Here is a 24,693-nt window from a genome sequence, read left to right on the forward strand (position 1 = left end):
AAAAGCTGAATGTGATGGAGTGGATGCAGACACTCTTAAGAAATACTTTTCACAACACCAATGTTGTCACTTCAAACTATCTCATGGACCACACTTACTTCTACACTCCTACGGAGTTCAAAAACTTCAAAAGTATGGCGGCGTATCATTTCTTCACATATGGTTTTGAGGCCATGAAAAGCAATGTTGGAATTATTTATGTGTTGTATTTGATGGGTGTTGATGCATGCATGCAATCTTTGTTTATTGGAGTTAGTTTCTGTGTTGTCAAGCAATTCGCTTATAATTTTTTCTGCATTCTTCTTCTCAAATATGTTGCTCTCGTCTATAATTCGGCATCTGTAGTTGCTGGTGCGAAGTTAGCTTTTCCTCAATGTTTCAGTTGTTTCCTTGTTGTCCAGCAATGTTTTGCACAAGTTTAGATTTTGTGGATAGCAAGCAAGTGTTTTGCCTACATTATGCCTGTCAAAATAATCAGTAAATCAATTAACCGCAAAATAAAAACAAACTAGTTTGTTTTCCTCCTCTCCCTCTACCAAACAGGCTGGACAAGAGGGTTCACTCTGTGTATCTGTCTCAACACCTGGGTGTGTTGGTTTTATAGAGGAATGAACGAGGTGAGTGAACCATCCTGTCTGTCATTCTTTGTGACGTAATTCCCGAAGTATAACACCACATTGTGCACCAACCACATTTTCCTGCATCCAAAACATGTACTTTGACCAAACTCCACCAAAACATTATACCTCATTAAACGTAAACAGAGTATTCCATTAGATAGATAGATAGATAGATAGATAGATAGATAGATAGATAGATAGATAGATAGATAGCTCTTCACATTCCAATTACAATGTTAAATACTCTTGAGAAATTAGAGTTTATTGCTTTTAATACTGTGTACTCTCATTATTATGCCATATATTATCACTACATTAATGAAAAAATGGTCTCAAAATATGTTGTCAATAATGTCGTTTATCTGCAATAATTTGTGGGACAATTATCGTGCAGCAAAATTTGTTATAGTGACAGGCCTATCCTCCATTTCTTGTCTAGATGAGTTGATTGTAAGTCTTCGCAAACATTTTAAAGTCTTCACTTGCTTTTTGCTGATAAGCATTTTTTGCTGTCATAAACCATTTTCATGAACATTTTCAAGTTACACCAGTATTTTAACTTTGTTTTTGTGTACATTATGCTTGTTGTTGGTCACTGCAAACTCGAAAGAGTTCATACTCTTCCCCATGACGAAAGCAACTGTCAAAGGAAGTCTGTAACTTTTTCCAAAAAGAACAATTTCCACATGCGAGAACAGCGCATATATGGTATTTTCGGTCTGATTTCACTCAAAGTCTTGCTACGACTATGCTTGTTTGACCCCCTTTTGCTTGATCCTGTGACGACTCCAACTGGAAGCAACGTCACATGCAACCCAGCAATTGAAAGAGATTTCGATCCAGATCTGGACTGTGGTCAGTGTTTTGAGACCCTAAGGACTTTATAGCAGGGATGTCCAAAGTGTAGCCCTGTGTACATTTGCGGCCCGCGGCTTGCTTTTCATTGGTCCTTGGTACATTGAAGAAATACAATTAAACCAAAAAAAAAAATCCAGCAAAAATTGGAAAAATACAGCAAAAAGGCACTATGTAAAAAGAAAAGCAATATTATAGTAAGAACTAACAATAATATCTCTGTCTTTAAACATACTTCAAACTTTTTTTTTTTAGCCGTGTTACAAAACACATTATATAAAAATATAAATGTTGCTCCCAGATTTTTCAGTATGCAACCATCGGTGGGAAAAGTTGGAAAGCATGAAACAAAATATATCAAGAAACGCCAGTTGTTTTCGTGTATAATATAGCCTGAAAACGAAGTAACTGCTATGCCAGTGTAATAACTACCTTTTTGAAAGTGTCAGTCACAATTAAGCATAATTATCTTTGCAGATGAATTTTTTTTTACTACTGTATCGGTGCACCTAATTTTGTGGCCGGTGAGTGAGCAAAAGTTGGCTGTCTTGATCGTGTTAGTGTGGCTAACAGTGTGACTCCGTGTCGGTGTCTTGGGGGTTAAGAATAGCAGTGTTGCTGGAGGAAGAAGTGTCGGTTTTCAGTGTAAACTCCTCCTCTAAACGCACGGACGGGCTGCGCTCTTCCACTTGAGCAGCCAACTTGTTATCAGGGCGCATTCTCCGGTTGCTATGAGGAGGGAAAGACCCACCGCGTCCAGATAAACATTTACTACTTTTTTAACGTCCATTTTTAAATCTTTGACTTTTTGCGCGAACGGAAAACAGCCAGACGTTGGCTCAAACTTCAGGGGCGCACCATAAAGTAGGCACACATTCTTGGCTGTAGCCATTGTTTCCTCACACATGGATATTTAGTGCATTGAGTAACTTCTAGCTGGCTTGGACTGCAGTTTTTGTGTCCCCCGGGGCTCTACAGGAGGACATCCCACAGTTCGGACGCACGGAGAGGGGACGCGCACGCTGCGAAGGAGACAAACTTTCACAAGTTGCTGCAAATACTGTGGATTATTGTTGCCATGGACGTCAGGACAACGTCCAGAAGATGATAAAATGGACATTTACTTGTAGTTAGTTTTGTCTCTCCACTGAGCCATTTGGACGATCTGATTACAAGTGGTTTGTTGTAGCAGTTGCACACGTTGTGTTTTTTTCTGCTCCTCTTGTCGATCCAATTTACTGGTGTGCAAATATGCCTCAGCTGAACGGAGGTGGCGGGGATGATTTAGGGGCCAACGATGAAATGATATCTTTTAAAGACGAAGGTGAACAGGAGGAAAAAATTTCCGAAAATGTCTCGGCGGAAAGAGACCTGGACGACGTTAAATCCTCGCTAGTCAACGAGTCGGAAAACAACAGCAGCTCGTCAGATTCAGAGGTAAGAAAGTCAACTGTGACTCCTTTTCCCCTTTTATCCACGCATATGTATCATACAAGTGATGTTAAAAATGAAAATTCAACTAGTTTTTCTATGTCAGCAAGCAGAGAGGCGCCCCCAAACCAGAGTTGACTCAGAAAGTTATGAGAAAGCACGAGACTACTTCAGTGAAGGTAAAAAAAGGGACAAAGACAAACAGTATGGGCGCAAAGCTGGTTTTGCCAGTGTTAACTGACTTTACTATATATTTGCAGCACTGAGAAGACAGCAAGATGGAGGTCTCTTTAAGAGTCCCCACTACCCTGGTTACCCATTCCTCATGATCCCTGACCTCACCAATCCATACCTATCCAATGGCTCTCTGTCTCCCAGTGCAAGAACAGTAAGTTTCCACATCCTGTGCTAATCTCCACACTCTTTCCTGTCCAGTCTTTCCCTCTCCTCAATAACTTTGGGCGAGCCTAAAAGTTTCTTGTGCATTGCCAGACCGCCATATTCCCTCAGAGTAGTCTCTCAAGGAACTACTTCTTTGTCCTATTTGGGGGTTGATCTAAAGTACGCAAGTGTTGCATTTGATAAAGTGATAAGTAACTTAACACTGGTATTTATGGTTAGTAACTTGCACTAATCTAGTTTTTAGTATGGCTTCATCCCAATTTCCCTTCAATAGCTGAGATGTTATTGTTTGCATGGTGCTACCTATCACCTCTATATGTTTACACTGTGCTTGCAACTTTCCTAAAGTCACACCCAGTAGTCACAACAATGTAATACCTTGCTTTGACATACACGGGAGGCATCACACTGTGGTGTCTATGGCAGCTGTTGTCCAAGACTTTTTCTAAGCACAGATTTAAAGTGTTGATGGAACGCTTGCAGGGACTTGTTTAGCATGTCATTTGCTGCATGGTGTGCAGCTCCAACATGCTTTGCTTTTCTTATAGGTGTTATTTTGTTGAGCACAATGTTGTCCTTGCAATTTGTGGTTTGCAATATAATAGAAATATGACTGCTGCAGTGATATTTTAAACTCATGTTATAAAAATAGACCGAGCTAAATGCTGGTAGACATTATCAAAACCTGTTGGAATGATGTTTTCTCAAATGGGACACAACTTTCTAAAAATGTTCCGAGTTGGAGAGCTGTTTCTCACATTTGTCCATCCCCCAACCCTTGTCACCTTCCAAAAAACAAGTACTTTCGTTAAGGCCCGCAGGCATAGGACTGAAAAGACACCCCCCCCCCTTTTTTTTTCCGTCGTCTTTTCACTGTTGCAGGCCCACCACTCCCCTCGCCTCCCTGTACCTTCCATTCAATTAGAAAGGCGTTAGTTGACCATTGTTATTCTGAACAGTCTTGATGGCTTCATTGGAGGTCTCCATTGGGGCTCATTAACTAAATGGCTACTCTGCTCTCTCTGGACCATAGACAGCAACTTGATGATTGCTTTTGGCCACTATGGTCAATATAAATGCACATGATTTAGCTTACATGCTTTCAATAGATTATATTTGCACATATTTGTATTACTTTTTTTTCCGGTTGTGCCTCTGATTGTTGAACCTTATTATTTAACTTGAAGGCTGTCACTTAAGATAAAGTAAAACATAGTGGGGAATGTACAGTAAAGATGAGAGCCTTCACATGAGAAAAAAGATTGAGGTCAATGGGACAGAGTGAGCAGACTGCGTCCATCATCGCCATAGCAGAAAAAAGCAACCAGACAAAGGCTGGCATACTTAGGGGCCGTCTTGGGGTCTCCATATTGCCCAGTGGGGGTCTAATTGGTGAGAGGGCTGGCTTTTTCATTTCAAACTCAGGGTTTGGTTTGTCTACATCATGGATACATTTCATTGCAGTAAAATCATGCCTTCTTCCATGATTGGCCGACAGTTTAGGTTATGAGTTTTACAGTTAAATAGAGCTGCAATAATTAATTGATGTATTGATGAGTAGTCAAGTATCTATTATGATTATTAATTATCTACTATTTTGGTATTCTATTCTATGTTTTTTTATTTCAAAATGTACTGTAAATATTCTCTGATTTCAGCCTCTCAAATGTGAATTTTTTAAAATTTCCTTAGTCTTCCATGAAAGCAGACCCATTATCTTTGTTTCAGACTAGGGATGTCCTACCTAGTCAGACTAGTGTTTGTCCCACCTAGTCACTGAGCATGAACTGATGAAGACTGATTGGATGAGAGGCGAAACCTCTTTGAAGGCACCTGGAACAATCCAGTTGCGATCGATTCAATGCCTTGAGAATACAATGACCCAGATTAATGAGGATACACAAGCATATTATCTTTGTGTTTTAGGCAAAGCAAGATATTCACATACAGTAGATCAGCTTTGACTTTGGAAAACAGCGATGAACATTTTTGCCTCTTTTCTGATATGTTGTGGACCAAACCACTAACTTGTTTGTGTTTGGTTCATGGTGATTTCACTTCTAGGGCCTAACCGATTACTTGGTTAATCAAAACAACAATTAATCGTCTGAGAAAATAATCGTTAGTTACGGCCCTACTGTTACATTCATCACATGCATGTATGTAGAAAACACAGAATGTCCTGTGAGATAAGAGCTACCCCAAGGGTGCCCTAATATGTGCAGTGATCCCTCAGGTCTTGAGAGGCAAACAATCAATTTGCCTGAGCGCAGTTGACTGACTGTGCCCCGTTGCTTTGGGCCTGACAGGTTTGTTTTATGTGCAGTGTTTTTGTGTGTTTGTGCAACATGAACATGCTCGAGTTGCAAACAGATTGATTAATAGCAGGTAACATTATCTGCTGCTTTCGTTTCCTTGTTGAGAGGTGCTGTCTAATAGGGTTAATAGGTTTAAAAGACTAAAGACGTTTTTGTGGTTACATGTACAACAATGTGTGCGGATGTGTTTCTTTTGAAATGGACTGCTTGTATCTGTTTATAGTCAATTAGTGTGAAGCAATTTGAGGCAGCATAATTCCACTTCATATACTGCACATTCAATATAATAGCACCTATGAAATATAGTAAAGACTAATAAGGCAGTAATTTCCCTGTGTGCAACACGAAGGATTGGAGGCCCAGCTTTTAAATTTGGATGTGGCGAGCCTATCATGAGCAATGAGAGACGGGCCTACATGGGATCAGCACAGACTTCCCCTGAGGGCCAAGCATAACTGATTTAAAGCCCGCTCCGAGCTGACATTCCGCTGTAATCCGCTGAGGGCCGAGGAGGAGGTTTTATGTTTGCAGAGATGTTCCACCAGACGCCTGCCTGAGGTTTGTCTCACCAGGTCTAAATCCAGCTCGTTGTCTGTCAGTCCACTGACGTGATTGTCACCTCATTGTTCCAGTAGTGACAGAGCGGTGCCGGATTTAATGGCCGAATCTGCTCTATGGCCACGTCTGACAGCCTCATCAGCACTTTGAAACAATTCTGCAAGTAGCATCATCATCATCATCATCATCGCCACTAAAGAGTGAAATGCCTCTTTTGTGTGAGAAGTGGCGAGTAAGCGAGAGTGAGGTTAGCTGCTCAAATATATCTTCATCAAATACACAGACTCCTAAGCATGATTGTTGAATAGAATTGTGTGTGTGACTGAGATATGAATGGAGAGCTTGTGTAAGTCTGAACATGTCCCGGGCTACAATTGCATGCCTTTCTGAATCTTTTTTCTTTTCTTCTCTCTGCTGTTGCTTTTGCCGCTTAAAACAGACAAAGAAAAGTCAACACAGACACTGTCCTGATGAATAAAAGGGCCTCTCCCAACATAAACATATACTGTTGGCGTGGAGGTATCTTTTCATCACGTTGCACACTCTATTCACCTTGGTGCGCACATATGTGTGTGTGTGTGTGTGCGCGTGCACCCATGCATGTTGCACGTTTCAGTGCGTAAAGTCTGCAAGAGTTAGTGGAGGCGGCGATGGCGTGTTCAGGTGAAGCCCTGTGGATACTTTGCCACAGAGGCAACAGTGTCCAGCACTCACATTCTGACAACCCCCGGTGTTGTATTCGACCACTGCAAGTAATCTGAATGCTGGAGTGCAAATATTTTTTCAGCCAAGCTCTGTGTCAACAGAGGCAACATTTCTGACTGGCTATATAGTTTTTTAAGGATTTTTCCTTCAAAGGCAAACACATCTACATCAGTTTAGTGGCACTGATTAATTAGACACAGATTGGCAGCAACCGCAGCAATGTAATTGCTGACTTGCATCCTTGTTAATATTCAACTCAAGCATAGATTTATTTTGAAGTCAGCAATAAAACTGAAATAAAAGTAATCCTTTATTAATTACATGTGCAATGTTGTAAAATAGTAGTGTTGAAAAAGTGCAAAAAATCTTAAACATTCTTAAAAATGAAAAAGTAAAATCAGTAAAACATACAGTAACTTTAATGAGAAATACATAATGTAATCGTTATTTGTAATGTGTTGTTGAAGCTGGACCTTTTTTGGATCTACAAAAGCCAAAGAAAAACCAACAGACACGGAGTGTTAATCCTCACGGCATTGATGCTTGATGAGGTGATGAGGTGAGGCCTTGTGCTATACAGTAGGGTTGGGTGATATGGACCCTGTATCACGTATTGCGATATGACAATATAATTAAATTCAGCGGAGTCTTGTATAAAAAGCTACAAATCTTAACCCATATAATTAAAGACACTTGTCTCAACTTGTAAATCACATGTATTGATTTATTGGTAACAAACTGTGCAATACAGCAAGTGCATTTAGTGTCTACCTAATCAGTGCAAAGTATTCAGAATTCAAGTATACAGTTTAGTAGCAACTGCAAATTGCAAAACTGTAATACAGCTAAATATTGTTGAGTATAAAGGCATCATGTTTTTGGCTAAATAATATGACACTGCATTGGTCAGTTCATGGCATTATTAACTTTTCTTGTCGTAAAGAAGGCCATAAGCAAAAGCGTTTTGTATTTTTGACTGGGTAAGTGTAGACGTGCTCGCTGACTCTTCTCACGCTTCCTGACACAGTCTTAATACTCAACTCTGTGTTTGCACTTGAGATGGTAGAACAAATTTGTCGTGTTTCTACGTTTTGCCGACACCGTTGCTTTGCAAACTTTGCTATTATGGTCTCTTGCTTCACATCTGTTCTATCAAAACCAAACCACTTCCATATTACAGAAGCACCTCCCCGTTTAGCAACAATTTCTTTGTCTATAGTCTCCACCTCTCCTCTGCCTTTAGCCATGCTTATTTTGACTCGTTGTTGTCTCTGCTCTTCTTTTCTCCATCACCGCTGGACCATGCTGTGGTATACGTGAGGTCCTAATGCATCAATACGCAGCAACAACACGTCATCAACTCTGCTTTTTTCCGTTTTGAATTGTCATTGATACCGGTATAAGTCATTTTCTTATCATCGGAAGAATTTATACAGGTATATAAAAATTATTGCCCAACCCTACTATATAGTATGCTGATGTTATGCACGACGATGGTTTGAGCTTCTGTGAAACTTTAGACGCATATTTTTCCCCAAGCATTTCGGTAGAATTCTGAATATTATCGGAATTCCACTGTATTCTGATATAGTACAGTACCTATATCCCTGGCAATACAAAGGAAATCAGTTTTTGGTGGTAATTATGTGAGCAATATACACACTGTCAAGTGCATACATTTGTTCTGTCTAGCTGTCAGATTAGCAGATGCCATGTGAAGTGACAATTAAATAATGTGGCTCAGTGGCTTCACAAATAACCTTGTCTGTCTAGATTTTATAGGAACACATTGTTTTTAGTTCCTCGCTTCCGTGAAGTGCTTGTGTGGATCTGTTGTAAATGGTGTCAGTCCTGGTCTATATCCTTCCCTCGTCGGTCTCGGTGGAAAGCAAGAGATGGCGTCAATTCCCGCCTCTACCCCATAGCCTAGCTAGTTTACTACCTAACCCATCCGCCCGCCTGGCATTAGAAATTCTGTTTAAAGTGCACTCTGGCTTTTCCAGCACAGGGCCCATCAGGAGCGTCTCTGCATCCTTTGAGGAAAGGATAACCAACATCTTCCCAACTCCCCTCTCCAGCCTTAGAATCCCCATGTTCAGTGACATCAATGAATCCCTTTGATGTAACGGCATGAATATGTGTGCAAATGTGTTTTTATCAATTCATGTGTTTTTCTCGCTCACTGTTTGGCCGAAGCTTCTGTGCAGGCTGGGGTTTTTGGAACATAGTTTTTCTGTGTGAACATTTGGGTGAACTTCTGTTGTTGGCCAAAGGTGAACATCTTTCACTTGAGATTGCACTCCTTTTTTTCTCCCTCATAGCTTTGAAGACATGATGTAGAGTGTGTCCGCTTATTCTGTTAACAACATACCTCCTATTCCAAAGACATATATCAAAATCATTCAATAAATAACTCAGCCCACATTTATTTCTGTTGGAAAATACTGTTCAGCACTTGGCTACACATGCGCTGTATTATCAGCCTCCATTCAAAGAGCTGTCTGTGGATGGTCAGTATATCAGTGTGCCATTTAGCCTTTATGGGACCGACAGTTAGAGGAGAAAACCTCCAGCTGCTAATCATCACAAACCATATTCAAGATAAGATGGGGATGAGGGAATGTATGTGTCACATGGGCACCAACTTAGTCATTTTCTGTGGTCTGAACCTGGAGTCGTGGTGCAAGCACCAATGGGTGAGGTTCAGGCAGTCCTTCTCACCACTCACTTGAATCAGAGTAGAAAAATCAATGACTGAAGTCAATCTGTACACCTGAGTTGATGCTAACAAGTCAAATATAAAATGTCCTATTGTTCTGTGTTACATGCTGTGTTGCATATTATCCGACCTGCGCAATATATAAGAGACCATAAGCATGGTTTGGTTTTTATGCGCTGTGTTCTGTTATCACCGCATAGTGATGACAGAGTGACCACTTTCGGAGCTTATCAGATATCTCCTTAATGCCAGTGCACACGGTCAACTTCCTTGTCAAAGTTTTTGTTTGATGGCCAGCGTCAGTAAGGGTGTGTTCACATGTCACATGTCACTTTATCGAGGATAATGTCACTTGCATTTGCAAACTACGAGGTCATAAATAAAAAACAAATTGGTGTGTGTAAAACCTCCAGTACGAGAATAACGGACAGAGAAGCAACAACTTCGAACTTTGTTCGGCACCTAAAGTTGCACAAAGAACAGTAAGTTGGACTGATACCTGTTGTGAGCTAATGCTTTGGGTAACTTTAGCTTGGCATCCATTTTATGCAACAGTACATGTTCCTCTGTAAAACAGCTGTGGCTAGAAACTGTGACACTGAAATTAAGTTAGCTGAAGTGGATAAGCGGAAGAGGATGGAGGGATGGTAAATAATGTCATGTGGGTCTGTTTATTTGGATTTTTGAACAAACTAATGTAAGTAATCCCTCGTTTATTGCGGTTAATTGATTCCAGACCCGACCACGATAAGTGAATTTCCACAAAGTAGTATTCCTTATTTATAAATGGGATATTTTCGTACTTAGAGCATAGAAAAACAGTTTATGACCTTCTAAATACGGGTTTTAAGAGTTAGAGTTGAGTGGGTAACAGCTGCATAAGTAGTCCATGTTTATCCATCCATCTATTTTCTATGCCGCTTATCCTAATTAGAAATTGCGGGTGTATGCTGGAGCCTATACCAGCTGTTTACGGGCGAGAGGCGGGATACACCCTGGACTGGTCGCCAGCCAATCGTGGGGCACATATAGACAAACAACCATTCACACTCACATTCATACCTATGGACAATTTAGAGTGGCCAATTAACCTAAGATGCATGTTTTTGGAATGTGGGAGGAAACCCACGCATGGGGAGAACATGCAAACTCCACAGAGAGATACTCCAGCGGAGATTCGAACCCAGGTCTTCCCGATCCTCCTGACTGTGTGGCCAACACCGTGCGGCCCCCGTCCATGTTTTTATTTTTACTATTATTATTTATTAGGAATTATTGTGCCTGTGACATGATTCAAACCAGCAATCAAAGCATGTTGTTCTGGCGATCAATAATAATAATAACAACAATAATAGGCCATATTCAACCACGAAACAACATGATTTTTTAATTTATGTATTTTTGAAGAAAACGTGATAGAGTGAAACCGCAAAATTAAAAATGGCATTTTATTTGATAAACACTGCTTATGACTTGTAAGGAGTTGAAAATTTCAAGCCTATGACTTCAGACTTGACTTGAACTGTCTTGTCTTAACTTGAGACATGACTCAAGACTTGGAATTGAAGACTTGACGCTTACTTGAGACTTTCAAAACACTGACTTTCTGCCACTTCTGTCTACACAAGCTAAAAGCATGATGAGGAGGTGGTGGATCACCATTCACTTTATTAAACAAAACAGGCTACCGTTGGTCGCAACCACGCCAAAAGAATATCAGAAAATGTAGCTAGAAGAGTATAAGCAAACTTAGCTGTCTCCACACATGCAGCGCCACACACAAACATTCATGCGCTCAGCCTGACGCATTCATGGCTGTCTGGACAGTCGGACAACAAAGAAAGCCTTAACATTCCACATAACTTCTGAGTAGCAACATTATCATTATTGTTGAGTTTATACGAGGCTGTAATAAACTCCTCTCAACAGGCAAGTATGATATTGTAGTGACCCAGAAGTTTTGTGTAATGTCAAGAGTGTGTGCAGCGCCAGTGAGGAGGACGGCTGCAGTGCGGAGACAGCTAGGTTCACTGATGCTCTTTTGGCTACGTTTGATGATATGCTTCTAACTACATTTGCTGCCAACACGAAAGCACAGACATGGCTCGTGGATCGGAAATCTCCACAGGTGGTATTGGAAATTTCCGATATATGAATTACGCTGGTAAAATGGATACTGGATTGGATCAGCCCCATCCGTAATCTCTGTCATGTTGTAAATTCAGTATATATAGTTTGACTATACGAGGCCATAAGCGAAATAGTTGATAATCAAATACTCTTATTTTAAAGGGCTGAGTGGTAGTTGGAGGGGAGTGTGGTGACAGTATTGTGTCTTGCTCTGGAATCTGTATGTGGCTGTTACCACTGTACTTTAGTTCACATAAATAAATGCTTTCCCTCCATAATTGTACCTTAAACGCTTCACTCCATGCTAATAAAATGTGATTGTACAGCAGAAAAAAAAAGAAAACGCTTTAAACAGGGTTTCATCAGTCTGGTATTCCGAGCAGCTGTTTTCACTTTAAGCTCTGCAGGCAGCAGAAGAGGGAGAGCAAGCAGGCAAGACGAGGGAGATTGTTGACGAGATGTGGTGGTGGGAGCATAAACTGGGGCAGATACGGGTCCTGCTATTCCTTTGCCTGTTATCCTCGACTGGGCCCACTTCCAGACCTTGAGGCATTCACTTATCGGGGGATTCTTGTCTCCCACAGAGTGCCATGTCTTGCCATTCCCTCTCACAGCCCAATCAGCAAACAGCAGGAGGCTATCAGATCACATACACGTACCATCGATACTGCTAAGATTTCTATCAGGCTTTGCCTTGCTTCATATACAGTGAAGTATCCACAGAGGGATGACTAAAGTCCATGTCATACAGTATGTGTTTCATATCAGCAAGGTTGTAGTGTTCATACTAAATTAAGAAGTGAATGGATATCCGTCCAGGATGAGAGCAGTTGACAGCGAGCGTAGCAGCTGTTCTTCATGTTAAACCTATAACTCACTTTAGCTGCTTCCCTGTGAGTTTGCTATATAGCTTCTTAAGTCCTCTGATAGAAATGTCAGGTACTATACCTGATGAATCTGTGAAGCAGAACTGAAAGGGGTGATTTCATTAAGCGCTGGCTTTAGAATTCCAACCAGTGCTTCCAAAGGATCACAAGTTTCCATCCATTTTAAAAGTGGGGTGCAACAACTTTTCCATGTACAGTACAGTGGAACCTTGGTTAGCGTCATTAATTCGTTCCAGAAGGTCCGACTGAAACATATGTTAACCGAATCAATTTTGGCCGTTAGAAATCATGTAAATCAAAATAATCTGCTGCAGAAAGCCGAAAATATTAACACAAAACATGTTTTTAGAGTTTTAAAATTATAGTTTTACATGCAGAAAACAATTCAAGGTGCATATTAAAACATATAAATTAGGGCTGGGTGATATATTGATATTTTTTAAATATCGGTATTTTTTTAAGCACAATATCAAAAGAAACATATTGTTCATATCGATATAGACTGGATTCGTGCTGTAACTCCGGAAAAGCTCCACCTCGATACTGGCGTCATCTCCCGCTAGCACCGGCCTTTGGAAGCAGAGGCTAACACCGAGCCCCGGAAAAGCTATCCTTCGCCATAAGCACCATCAGCAGCCGGCACCAGGCCTCGGAGTGCCTGTGCCTCACACCTGGCCAAGCAGCGGCTAACACCGGGCTTCGGAGCAACTACGCCTCGCACCCGGATTGGCCGGCGCAAGCTAGCACCAGACGTCAGAGAAGCTACGACTCACAGCGTTGAGAACACAGTTGGATTCATGAAGTATATGAACAACACGAGACGCGTGGAGAATGCATGGGAACCGCGGCAAAATTGTGTTTTGTTAACCAGATAAACCGGGGTTCTACTGTTTAGTAATTTACAGTAGTTGCATTTTATGTTAAGTCATAAAAACTAACATTGCAATAAAAGCCAACATGGTAAAATTGCTTTTATGTGGGAAACAACCCATTAAGATAAGTAAGATTTGTTATTAGTACTATTTCCCAACTTGCAGTAAAACAAAGCAACACAAAGAAGCTGAAAAAAGTTAAAAGTAAAAAAAGTGAATTTAAATATGAGTGTGAAAGTATGAAATATAAGGCATTGTATCGCAACAAAAATTTGTGTCAAATACTTTGAGGATAAGCATTGCTCCTTACAAAAAATATATTCAAGTCAGGTCAAAAAAAGGAGAAAAAGTCAGGAGAAAAAATGGCCGAGGATTTGCTGACAATGCTCATGCCACTATACGTTCATTCTTTATGTAATTGTCCCATAAGGTAAAAACTTTGCATTGATAATAATGCAACCTCTGGGTGCCCCGTACTTCTCTCAGTTACCCTCATAAACCAATTGTACTTGTTAAGGAGTCGCAATGTTCTGGCAAGCATCAAATTTGATTAAAGCCAAGCAAGAGCACAAGTCATCCTAAATGTGTAGAAGCCTTATCTAAAACTGAACTTGTGGATCCTCTCCGAATAAACGGAAGTAACGTCTGATGGACTGTTAGTTTCACTGTTAGATATCACTCTTTCCTGACCTTATCTGCTTAATTCAAAATGTTGAGGTAATGTTCTTGATTAGTTCTAAGTAATGACTGTGGTTGAGGAACCTTGTGCTCTTCAGACATAAGACATGGGTCAGATTCCCCTTGTGCCCGCCTCAGATGATCAGCATGATTAGGTTTCTTTGTTTGGAGACTTTATCATGTGACAAGTTCAGGTTGTCTTCTCTGTGAATATAGAAGTGTGAGGCAAATAGCGGCCTTAGCAGAGCACTTAGGCCCTGTCGACAAGGGAACGCTCCTGAGATTTTTTTTTGGCAGCTTGAAAAAATCTGCGTCCACACTCTGCTGGTTTAGTAAATAGTTGCATCCAAATGGGAACGGATCACTGAGTGAAAACGATGTCATACACAAGGCACACCTACGTGTGGCGCTGTGAACAGACACGCAGACGGAACTCCGTGACACATCAAACCATAGAAGAAGACAAAACGCAGGCGCATAAGTACACCGTCTTCAGCTTTCCAAGGCTCATCTAGACTTAGGACAAGTGGAATTACTTCTGTGAGTCACTATGGAGTATAAGACAACAAAATATCAGAAGAATCGCGATTGGGGTGAGCCATGTCTGTCGAGATATTCAGATGTTATGTTGCCTTGTCATCAAAGCTCAAGTCTGGTCACGTGACGACGACGAGATGACGGTGGGTCGGTGACGTCATTGTTTTTGTGTAGGCTGTCTTACACGAAAACAACAAGCCGGCATCTATTTAAAAAAAAATCCCGTTTCAGGGCGCTCACAATGCCGTGTTCATGTGGATGAGAGGCTGAAACGATAAAGTTCTTTGCCGATTGACCTGAAAATGTATCTGTGAGGATAGCCCCTTACTGTTGACATAATCTCCCAGCCATTTCTATGACCACACATGCGGCTGATTTTTTTTCAACTCAAATTTTGAGTATCTACATCAAGAAAAAAAAAGATCTAATCAGTCTTATATGACATAGACTAGGCAGAGGAGCCCTTTTGTTTGATTTGTACATGGTTTGGAGGGGCTGGCTATTGGAGATCCCTGAAGCAGGCTTTAGGGGCAGGTCTGATTCTCGTGTGAAATGGGGAGGCTGTATAGCTCTCGGCTGACTTGACTGGGGCTGTATGGGTGTGTTGGCAGGGGGAGCGCCAACCATGAATAGGTTCTTTGACTACCTCAGACTTGCCCTGAAAGGCAGGACAAAGACCCTAGGGCAACGGCTTAGAGCCTCACAGCTGAGCTCCAGAATGCTTGGCCCAGTCTTCCTCCCTTCTTGCCTGATTTAAATACTACAGTGGCTTTCAGCATTCTGGTGATGGAGGCTCACATTCACATCGCCGCACATACGCCACCAACCTTTCTCTGTGTTTTCTGTTTGTTTACAGAATAACATAATATATACTGCCAGAGCTCTAATCCAATGAACAGAAGCCCTTGATGTGGTGGTGAAAATGCATCAGCGAGTCTCCTAAAAAACTGCATAGCTTAATGTTGTTCTTATCAAGAGGAATTTCTTTTGATATTGCCCAACTTTAGGCATGTGTGTTTCACTCGCTATCACTACTCTGCTCAGATTCATTAATCATAGCACATTTAGTCTCACCTCCACCAAGATGGAGATGCTGATTACTAAACAAGATGGAACAAGGAATTCACCTCAAGCATCCTCTTTGTGCGGATCTATTAAAAACAAAGTACAAAAATACTGCACATCTTGTAGTTAATGGGGTTATTTGAGTCCTGAGCAGACACTCTCTCTCCACAGAGTGTCTAGTTTCAGATGTCACTCAGAGCTTTGTTTGCCCCCCAGGGTGAAGGGTTAGAGGCCAAGGTTCAGGGCCAGTTGGCTGAGTGGCCACAAAAGCCCAGGCTATCCTCGGCACATCCGATCCCTTCTTCAACACCAGCCTTCTCCCACAATGAAGGGATCAGCTTGCAACATTTGCCTTTTCTTATTATAATAGAGAATTCATTTCACTTATGTTACAATGTAATAAAGATAGAGTTTCAAAATGAGGTCAGAAATCTGGTTTAGATTTTAGGCTGGATACTTGTGTATAAACCTGGGCAATGTGTTGCACTTCCTTGTTTGGAAGACTTCCATAATTCTTGTCATCCAGCTACTGTGCTGATCTATTAACTTTGAAAATCTGCTTTATTCTGCATTCTTCAGCTATTGTGACCATTTATGTATCTCAAAGAGTCTTACTTTCTTGGTCAGCCTCAATTTTGCAGAGGGGCACTTCAGCAAAAATTCACACCAGGTTGTAAAAGAAGGCTCATATTTCCTTTGTTTAAAACACCTCTGGAAGTTTGGGAGCACATAACCTCGACCCTCATCAGCCCCCACCCACGATCTCAACTTCTCCCTGCCCCGCCACCACCCAAATATGTCCTCCAGCCAGGTTTATTATGCCGTTTCACGCAGACCAAAATTGCAGCTGCATGGAGAGCAATCTGGAGCACATTAGCAAAGGCACTGTGATTTATAAATTGTTTCTCAGGCCATAAATCCCTGCTGTAATTGTGCGCAAGCACCCCTCTCCTCCTCCGGTGACTCCCCCTCCACTCTCTCTCTGTCTGCCTTTCCCTCAGTCTCTTGCTCAGAACAACTTACAGTTCTTGGGTTTAGACTGATTGTTTGCAGCAGTGTGCAGTTTGGATTGAGTAGAGGTTTGTTCAATTGTGGCACAGATTTGAACGTTCAGAAACAGCTCTTCAGCTTCAGCTCTTCTACTTGCATTGTGTTCGTAATCTGTGAGGGTTATGTTGACACCGACATTTGAGTGTTTGTCTGTGGTTCATGTTCTGCATTCCTGGATTCTGTGTAATTGTAAGGAGACGCTCCTGAACAAAGTCTGTGAAAATGTGATATTTGCGGCATAATCACCTTGACGTTCTAATTAGATCGTACTGAAACTGAAAGATTGCAGCGGCTGTATATATTGTTTGCAATGTCAAGTTCAGGCTTGAGTGCTCGGTGGTGTGTTTAATGAGAGGAGACGTATTTGAATACTACCTATTTTAATTCATGTTAATTCATCTGAAATACCTGTTTGAGGTATTTTATAAATACAGGATTTCTACATTTTGATGAAACCAAAATATGCAAACCTGAACTTTTAACTGCACATGTTTTTACAAGCCAGACCAGTTACATGTATAGCCATATATCACGTTGACGTGATTCAACGCTGAATATCATTTGAGCAGCATGACGAAAATGAAGCCTCTAAATTGCAAGCCGGGCCTTTAACAAATGTTTGAGATTTAAAAATGCTTGGCTGCTATCCAGCCCTCCCCGCAGTCTGCTGACAATTCACATAGCTAACCCTGGGGAATGTCAGGGTAGTAAGTCGGGTGTTGCGTGGTACTGTAGAAGGATGAACCTATGCTATTACAGTTTCTTTTCATATAGTCCCACAGTATTCCAAAATCCACAATTCCTAAGGACCCGATGTGTTTAAGTGGGACAGAGCTGGCGTGCAGGTGGTGAGCAGGCAGACAGGCGAGTCAGAGTGGGGTTAGCAGTGGGGTGTTAGGGATGTCAGGTAGTAAAATGTGAGATGAGGCAGGGCCCAGAAATCTGTGGGCCTGGAGATTTGTGCACACACTCACAGAGCAAACACAGGAGGCATCTGCAGGCAGCTGTGTTGGAAGGGGGAGGGGCTCCCGCTCGGGACAGGGGGTAGGGGGTGGGTGTTTGGGGAAGCTGGGTGGTGTTAGGTGGTGGTGAAGAGTGGAGGAGAAGGGGGGAGAGGGGTGGGGAGTGGACCAGCAGAGTGAACACAATCAGCCCTCTGTTTTCATAAGACTTGTGGTATGTGCGAGCAGAAACAAATGTGTTTAATTTAGTTGTGTTTTTTTCACTCTTTTGCCTTCACTACACCCACTTCTGCCCACCTCACAGCTTCAGACTACACTACACTGCCACAGCTACTCTTTTTTAAGGATGTTTATTTAAAAGAAGAGCCAAGAAAAATTACCTACTGTCCTCCATCAGAGAAAACCAAGCTGGGGGTGGAGGCTTGTGGATGATCACTTCGCTGTGGTATTTACCCTGTTCAGTGTGAAGGGGCTTATCATTACCTCTAATGTCTTGGCAGGAAACTCTGCATTATATCAGTCTCGGTTCACTTTTAAATGAAAAGTTCTCACTTTTGTGTCACTGGCGTCGACTTCGAAGCGCACACTCCTATTCTAAGTCTAGCCTCGATATAAACCTCCAGCCGAGTGCTGCTTACCACTTCGCACTCTGGAGTTAATTATACAGACGTTTACGGCTGTGAATTTCAATGAAACGAGCCTACTCCCCGGACAATAAAAAGTTGTGTTCCTGTGCAACTGGACAAACAATGCCACAGGATACAAAAAGTGACGACACCTCTGACACTGGATGTGTAGTCTGTTTTGACATGAGAGCATGCTGACACAGAGCAGTGCCGCTGACAATTGAAGACAGATTTTGCAGGTACAAGAAACCACATAACTAACTTCTTATAATTGACTTGAACAGCTTTACACTCCCATCTCTGTTTTTATGAGATGGCTTTGCTCCTACCAGATACATAATTATGTTCTTGTGTGTTAAGTTACACAGTTAGCTCCATGTGACCGGCTGTTGCGCACCCTAACAGAATAATTTGCTTATTCCTCGCTTTAACCCCAGGTAAATAACTTTGCTGTAATTACATGTGCTTAAAATCACCCCAAAGTCTGCTAGTTAGAGTCGCTGCTTGATTTAAACGTCCATGTGAGCGCAGAGGCAACGTGCTAAAGCTGTGGATACAGGAAGCAATAACTCAGGATCGTGTCATGCAAAAGGAAGAAAAAAAAAAATCCTGCAAAAGCTGCTTGAGTTGCAAAAATTCTAACTCACTGGGTTACAGTGTTAAAGAAGCTCTTTTGGGGGTGGGTTTATCTTGGCCTTGTATTTTGGTCATGCTGTTTTATTACTGAAACAGCAGTACATTCGCTCCGAGGACGTTTCAAATATACTCAACTTACGAGCCATTTTGTGTGTGTTACATTTAGGGCTTACTATGGACTGTGACAGTGCTATTTACTGTTACAACAAACGCTGTTTTCCCTAAATACTCCAAACTAATCTGAAAATGTGTGCACATTTGAGTAAGGTGCAAGAGGTTAGATTGAAACCATGTTAGAAATCTTGGAAAAACCTTGAAGCTGTGTCATTAGGACCTCCCTCACGCTGCCTCCCCTCTTCACTCTCCTCTCTCCCTAATAGTTCTTTTGTGTACAAGAGCATGTTAAGAGGCCAATGAGCCTGGCCTTAATAGGCCATGTTACCATAGAAACCACAGCACTCTGGATGTCTGACCTTTGACCCAGTTCTTTACTGGCTGTGAATAAGAGTGCAGAACGACCAAGCAGGTCACAATAGAGGCCCAGCAAACCCAGGGAGTGTCCCTGACATAGTCACTTAACTTCATTCCTCAATAGGCTAATGAGCACTTCAAATGTGGTAGCCTTTAGCAGGATGCTATCTCCAACGGAGAACCATGGGCTTCACAGGGTTAATATAATGAGGCTTCGTGCTGAAATAAATGGCATAAGTAGCTCAAATGTAGTAAAAAAAGTAAGTGTCATTGCAGGGAAGCAAAAATGTATGACAAGAAGGCACAACGACATGTTTATCTTGACAGAATAGGCTTAGTTTGTTCTCCGCCTTCTAAATTTGTTTGTTGTTTCTTTCTTGTTGTACTGTCTTTGTAGATAGGCCTAATAAATGGCTTCCTCCTCGACTAATCTACTTACTTCATGGTGACGGGATAAGAGGGTCTGGTGGCCATTCAAAATTTTGCTTTGGCCCAATAGGGCTTTGCAGGTCTGACCAGCTGAGCTGCTTGTCGTTCCCCCATCAATTACACACTAATTAGCACAATGACTGCCGAAGTTTGCTTAAGAATTGTCAATGTAATTGCCACTAATGTTGGCAAACAATGAGTCTTAATGCAAACTTGGAGACAAGGTGGGGGTTACTTATCACATTTTCTTTGTCATGAAAGCTTTAATTGTGTTTCATGCATAGATCAGTTTGGGGTGTCAATAGCCCCGCATAAGCAGGTGATATCAGCAGAGCAAACCAGGGAGGGACTGTTGTGTCGGGGCCTGACAGGGCTATTGTCTGGAGCTGCTGTTCATATGGACAGGGGATGGTAATTAACACCTCAGCCAAACAGCAAGCTGTGTGGCCCATTTGTTTTCTGTTGGGGGCTAAAAGAAAACAATGGGGAGGGGTTCTCCACACAGTAGGTGATTGACATTATCTGCTGGAGTGATCCGTGAAGGCATTCCTGCTGCTATGCTATTCACTGCAAGTTAGGCGAAGCCATTTCACAAGCGTGAGGCCTCGTCTGAGCCGCCACTTTGCACACATTCACTCTTTTATTTGCTCTTTGACTTTGTCTGATTGGATTTGAGCTGCACACACCAAAAGCTTTCCTACTGCTATTGTAGGTGTGTATAGAACTAGATTGGATACAAAATATTTGTGCGATTGTGAGCATGAAATAGTAGGTTTCCCTCTGAAACATGAGGTTAGTTGCTTGTGAAGTTTTCCTCTCATTTTCACTGTATTACTGCTAAATACTCAAACGATATGTGGCAACTGTCTTCTCGATCCACCCTGTTTCTGTCCATAGCTCCTGGAAGGCCTCATTGTTGGCATCATATACATTAGAACTCCAATACCGCCCTCTTTCCTTGATTTTAGGTGTTCGTCTCCTTTCTTCCTCTTTAGGAGTTAATGTAGGTTAGCAAACTAGCTCATTTGCATTTGACTGTCAGCTGGTTTGTCAGCAGCAAAAAATATTAAATAACAATAAAATAAAATTGGTAAATTAACTGGTAAGGTTGCCAACTTCTGGAAAATAAATAAAGGACATCTTGGTGGCAGGGCCAACCAACCCGACTGTTTATTTTTTTGGCCTTTAATTGTGTGGAACAAATTTGACACCAACACAAACCTGAATTTATTTTGATGCCCGTTTTAGAATAATACTAATACATGGGAAGTTAATTGTTTAAGAATATATATTTTTTAGTTAAAAATAACAACTTCAATCTTTTTCTTATAGAAATCTGTCCTGCTTAATATGAAACAGTATAAATTGAGCTTTATGATAGCACAAGTGTATCCAACTTCCATCGACAGAAAGAAATTAGAGGTGAGCTGCGTGTTTTATGTGACTGCCAACATTTCAATTGTACTTCATTTACAAAGTACATCTCCGCTCTAACAGTGTGCTCATTGTCTTTATGCTATTTTGTGCTCATTTGTCATGAGATACAGACATCATGTCTGAAATGATTTGAGTTATATAATAATAGAGAGAGTTTAAGAGTTTAAGCAAAATATTCTTTGGTGAGCTACTCAACTGATCTGACGGTGAGCTACTGGTAGTTCACGAGCTACCTGTTAAGATCCTATGACAGCGTCACTATTTTAAAGCTGGACACACTACGTGTTTATGTTGAACAGCTCAGACACACAGCTAGTGTTTTGAAGACAAGACGTACTTATTATAATGGTGACAAGAGAGCAAGATTATTAAGTGACACTTTAGAAAAGTTAGCATGTACCCCAGGAACGTGACAGCCATGAGAGCTTCTCTGCGGGACAAAAACAAGCTCGGAACGAACAGCATTGCTTGTTTATTTTAAAGAAAAAATGTTATTGTGGTAAAAAAAATTAAATAAAGAGTCACATTTGGAGTCCGTGGACCAAAGACTAGGCGGAGAGACAGTCGAGCCAGGCGAAATGTGTAAACAAAGATGGTGGAATAGTCGAACTTCAATGTGAGTCAAACGTGAGCAATCACACACGCTGACATCGATAGGCTTACACTGTGACAAGCTGTTGTCAATTGACTACACATTTCACTATTTTTCATTCTCCGGTAATAAGGGACGTCCCTTGTCAACTTAATACAGGGCATGTACTTTTATCTGTTCTCACATGCGAAAGTAGATTAAAAAGTCACTCGCAATGTCTTATATTTTAGTCGCAAAATGTGACCATTTAGTCAGAGACAGGAGACCTGCCTTTGGCAAAGTGTGTGACTGAGTTTGACAGCAAATGTCCAGACATCTGTCTCTTTTCCACACTGTGATGTTGGCCAGCATTATGGCACCACATTTTGGTGATTACAAAGACTATTGGCTGTGTTTTTCAGCACTCTGTAAGAGCAGTGTAACAATTACAACACAACTCTGGCAGGCCACATGCCCCAGAACATATGTCATATTTTCTCTTCAGAAAGCCAAAGGACTCCAGTGTGGCTTTTTGGAAAAGAAAATCTGTGGCATCTTTGCCACCTTTGTTGCATCTGGGTCCTGTAAAAGTAGCACATCGACTGATGTCTATTCTGAGTGTTGGAGCCTGCAGGCAAGGCTGGAAGACAATTAGAGAATTGTGAAAATGGATCAGCTAAACATCATTTCAGCCACACATTTCTTTCTGTTGTCTGTCCGAGTCTATGCGGTAATGCTTCTCCCATGCTGAACCAGACATGTCTTCAACCATATGTCAGTTCCAGCTGTACTGTATTTGTTAAAAATAAATACGAAGTTGGAAGTAGGCATGGGCCGGTATGAGATTCTGATGGTATGATAACCTTGGGAAAAAAATATCACGGTTTCATGGTAATATAATTACAGCTCTAAAATGTGTTATTTTGAAATATCGTTTTGGAAAAGAAGAAAAAAAATATGTTGAACGGTCATTTTTAAACAATATACTGTAATATAACATGATGGAAGTGGAACACATGTATTAAAATAAATAACCAAAAAAATAAGTGATTTTTTTCTAAATAAATAATAAATAAAATGCAATTCTTAATGCACTCTACGGTGGCTAATCCTGCGACTCATGTCACAAGACCATAAATATTTTCTTACAAAAAAAATAAAGCTAAATAAAAATAAATGCAATCAGTGGCTCAAAAAAGGTCACAACATAAATAATAAAAAAATCTCATAATGTTACGTTATTATTTCATAGCGTGGTGAATGTGCAGGTTACAAGTTGTCCAGAAGGGTTTTGGAATTGTTAGATTATGCATTTGCTGAGCTTTTATTCATTTGCTTGTGTCACCAAGTTTCACTTCAGTTTGCGGGTCATGTGATTGTCGTTCGCAACTGTTGCTAAGTAGCTGTTGCTTGTTATTCAGTGGAAAGTGAACGGTTTATACCACTTATCCTCAGCTTCTTTCTCGTTCTGAATAACATCTCCACATTTGGTGATCCTCGATGTGAGCGATATGTCGACCGACCACAATAACAGCGCGACAGTATCGGTGGAATGACGACACGTGAGCCTTCATGGAGTTCTGCCAGCTAGCAGACTCGAATGCGTATAACAAGAGAACCTGTTGTAAATGGAGTAAATCTTGTAAATGTGCATCCCTTTGAAGGAATCTGTAATGTGAGTACAATGTTTTTACTTAATAATGCGATATATGAATGTACTTTGTCATTTACTATACCTTTGAAGCTCCAATGTGTAGTGTCAATAGGTGTTTGTTTACAATACAAGTGATTAAACAATGACATTTGTGACTTATTAGGTTATGATATTCACGTTGACATGTCGAAAATGTACTTAAACAGTGTTATGTGCTTACACATTAGTTTGATAGCTGCAAAGCCATGTGAAATCCACACGCTACAGGATGCAAAACTCTACGAGGGAGCACGTCTTGCCACACCGGCGCCGCTTGATGTTAACGAGGCGGCTAATGTCACTTCCAACTATGCCGCGACACAGCTCATGCCCGTGGTTTCAGCACATCGAAGCCCAGTTCAACTGCGAAGAGTAACACAAAACATGACAAAGTATTTCCACATAGTGGCCACGCTGGACCTCGACTTTCATAAGACGGTATGATAGACTATTTAGTGGTTTTGAAACCGTGACTTTTTCATACTGTGGTATACCTTGAAACCCGTAAACAGCCCATACGTAGTTGGACGGATGGTGTTTTAATCCTAGTGTCTATAAATCTATGTCTGGTCAATATTTTTTTATTGCAACACATTTTTACTAAGCAGCGCAGTTCACAATTTCTCGCCATTCGTTTCCTGGAACAACTCACATACCCCTGCGCCCCCCTCTCATGTGTTAGTGAGTGGTATGCTGCTGTAGGACCAGCAGTTAATGTGACAGCGAGCGACTAGGAAGTGTGTGAATAGTTGCGCCATTGGGCACACTGGCAATTAAAAAAAAGGTTGGTGCTCAGGAAAAAAGGGGGCCTCAAGGCACGTTCCTCATTCTTGGCAGAAAGCTGTCAAAAGCGGGATGGATTGGGTAAGAGAGTCATGGTGGGCAGGGTTGGGCCCAAACAAATGCTCACAATAGCACTTGTTTCATTTGTGGAAGGCCTCATGATTGACATAGATTAGACAGGGAAAACTGCATTGTTTTTTATTTTCTCCCTACAGTGTAGCATTCATTAGGCACCATGCACACAGTGGCAGAGAGTTT

The 24,693-nt window shown here is 41.3% G+C and overlaps 1 protein-coding gene across 3 annotated transcripts in view; it reads left to right on the forward strand.

The window, feature by feature from the left end:
- Positions 1-2,143: 2,143 nt before the first annotated feature.
- The window catches only part of tcf7l1b (transcription factor 7 like 1b), a 41,311-nt gene continuing 18,761 nt past the window's right edge, over positions 2,144-24,693 (forward strand). The window contains exons 1-3 of one of the 3 annotated variants that reach the window (XM_054773619.1): positions 2,144-2,912; positions 3,013-3,085; positions 3,167-3,294. In XM_054773619.1, coding sequence (XP_054629594.1) covers positions 2,727-2,912; positions 3,013-3,085; positions 3,167-3,294 — 387 coding nt within the window. In that variant the 5' untranslated portion in view covers positions 2,144-2,726. Of the gene's footprint in view, positions 2,913-2,998; positions 3,086-3,166; positions 3,295-24,693 lie in introns of all 3 variants that reach the window. The other 2 variants (XM_054773620.1, XM_054773621.1) reach the window with 2 other exon arrangements.

Source organism: Dunckerocampus dactyliophorus, chromosome 4, assembly GCF_027744805.1.
Source record: "Dunckerocampus dactyliophorus isolate RoL2022-P2 chromosome 4, RoL_Ddac_1.1, whole genome shotgun sequence".
NCBI lineage: Eukaryota > Metazoa > Chordata > Actinopteri > Syngnathiformes > Syngnathidae > Dunckerocampus > Dunckerocampus dactyliophorus.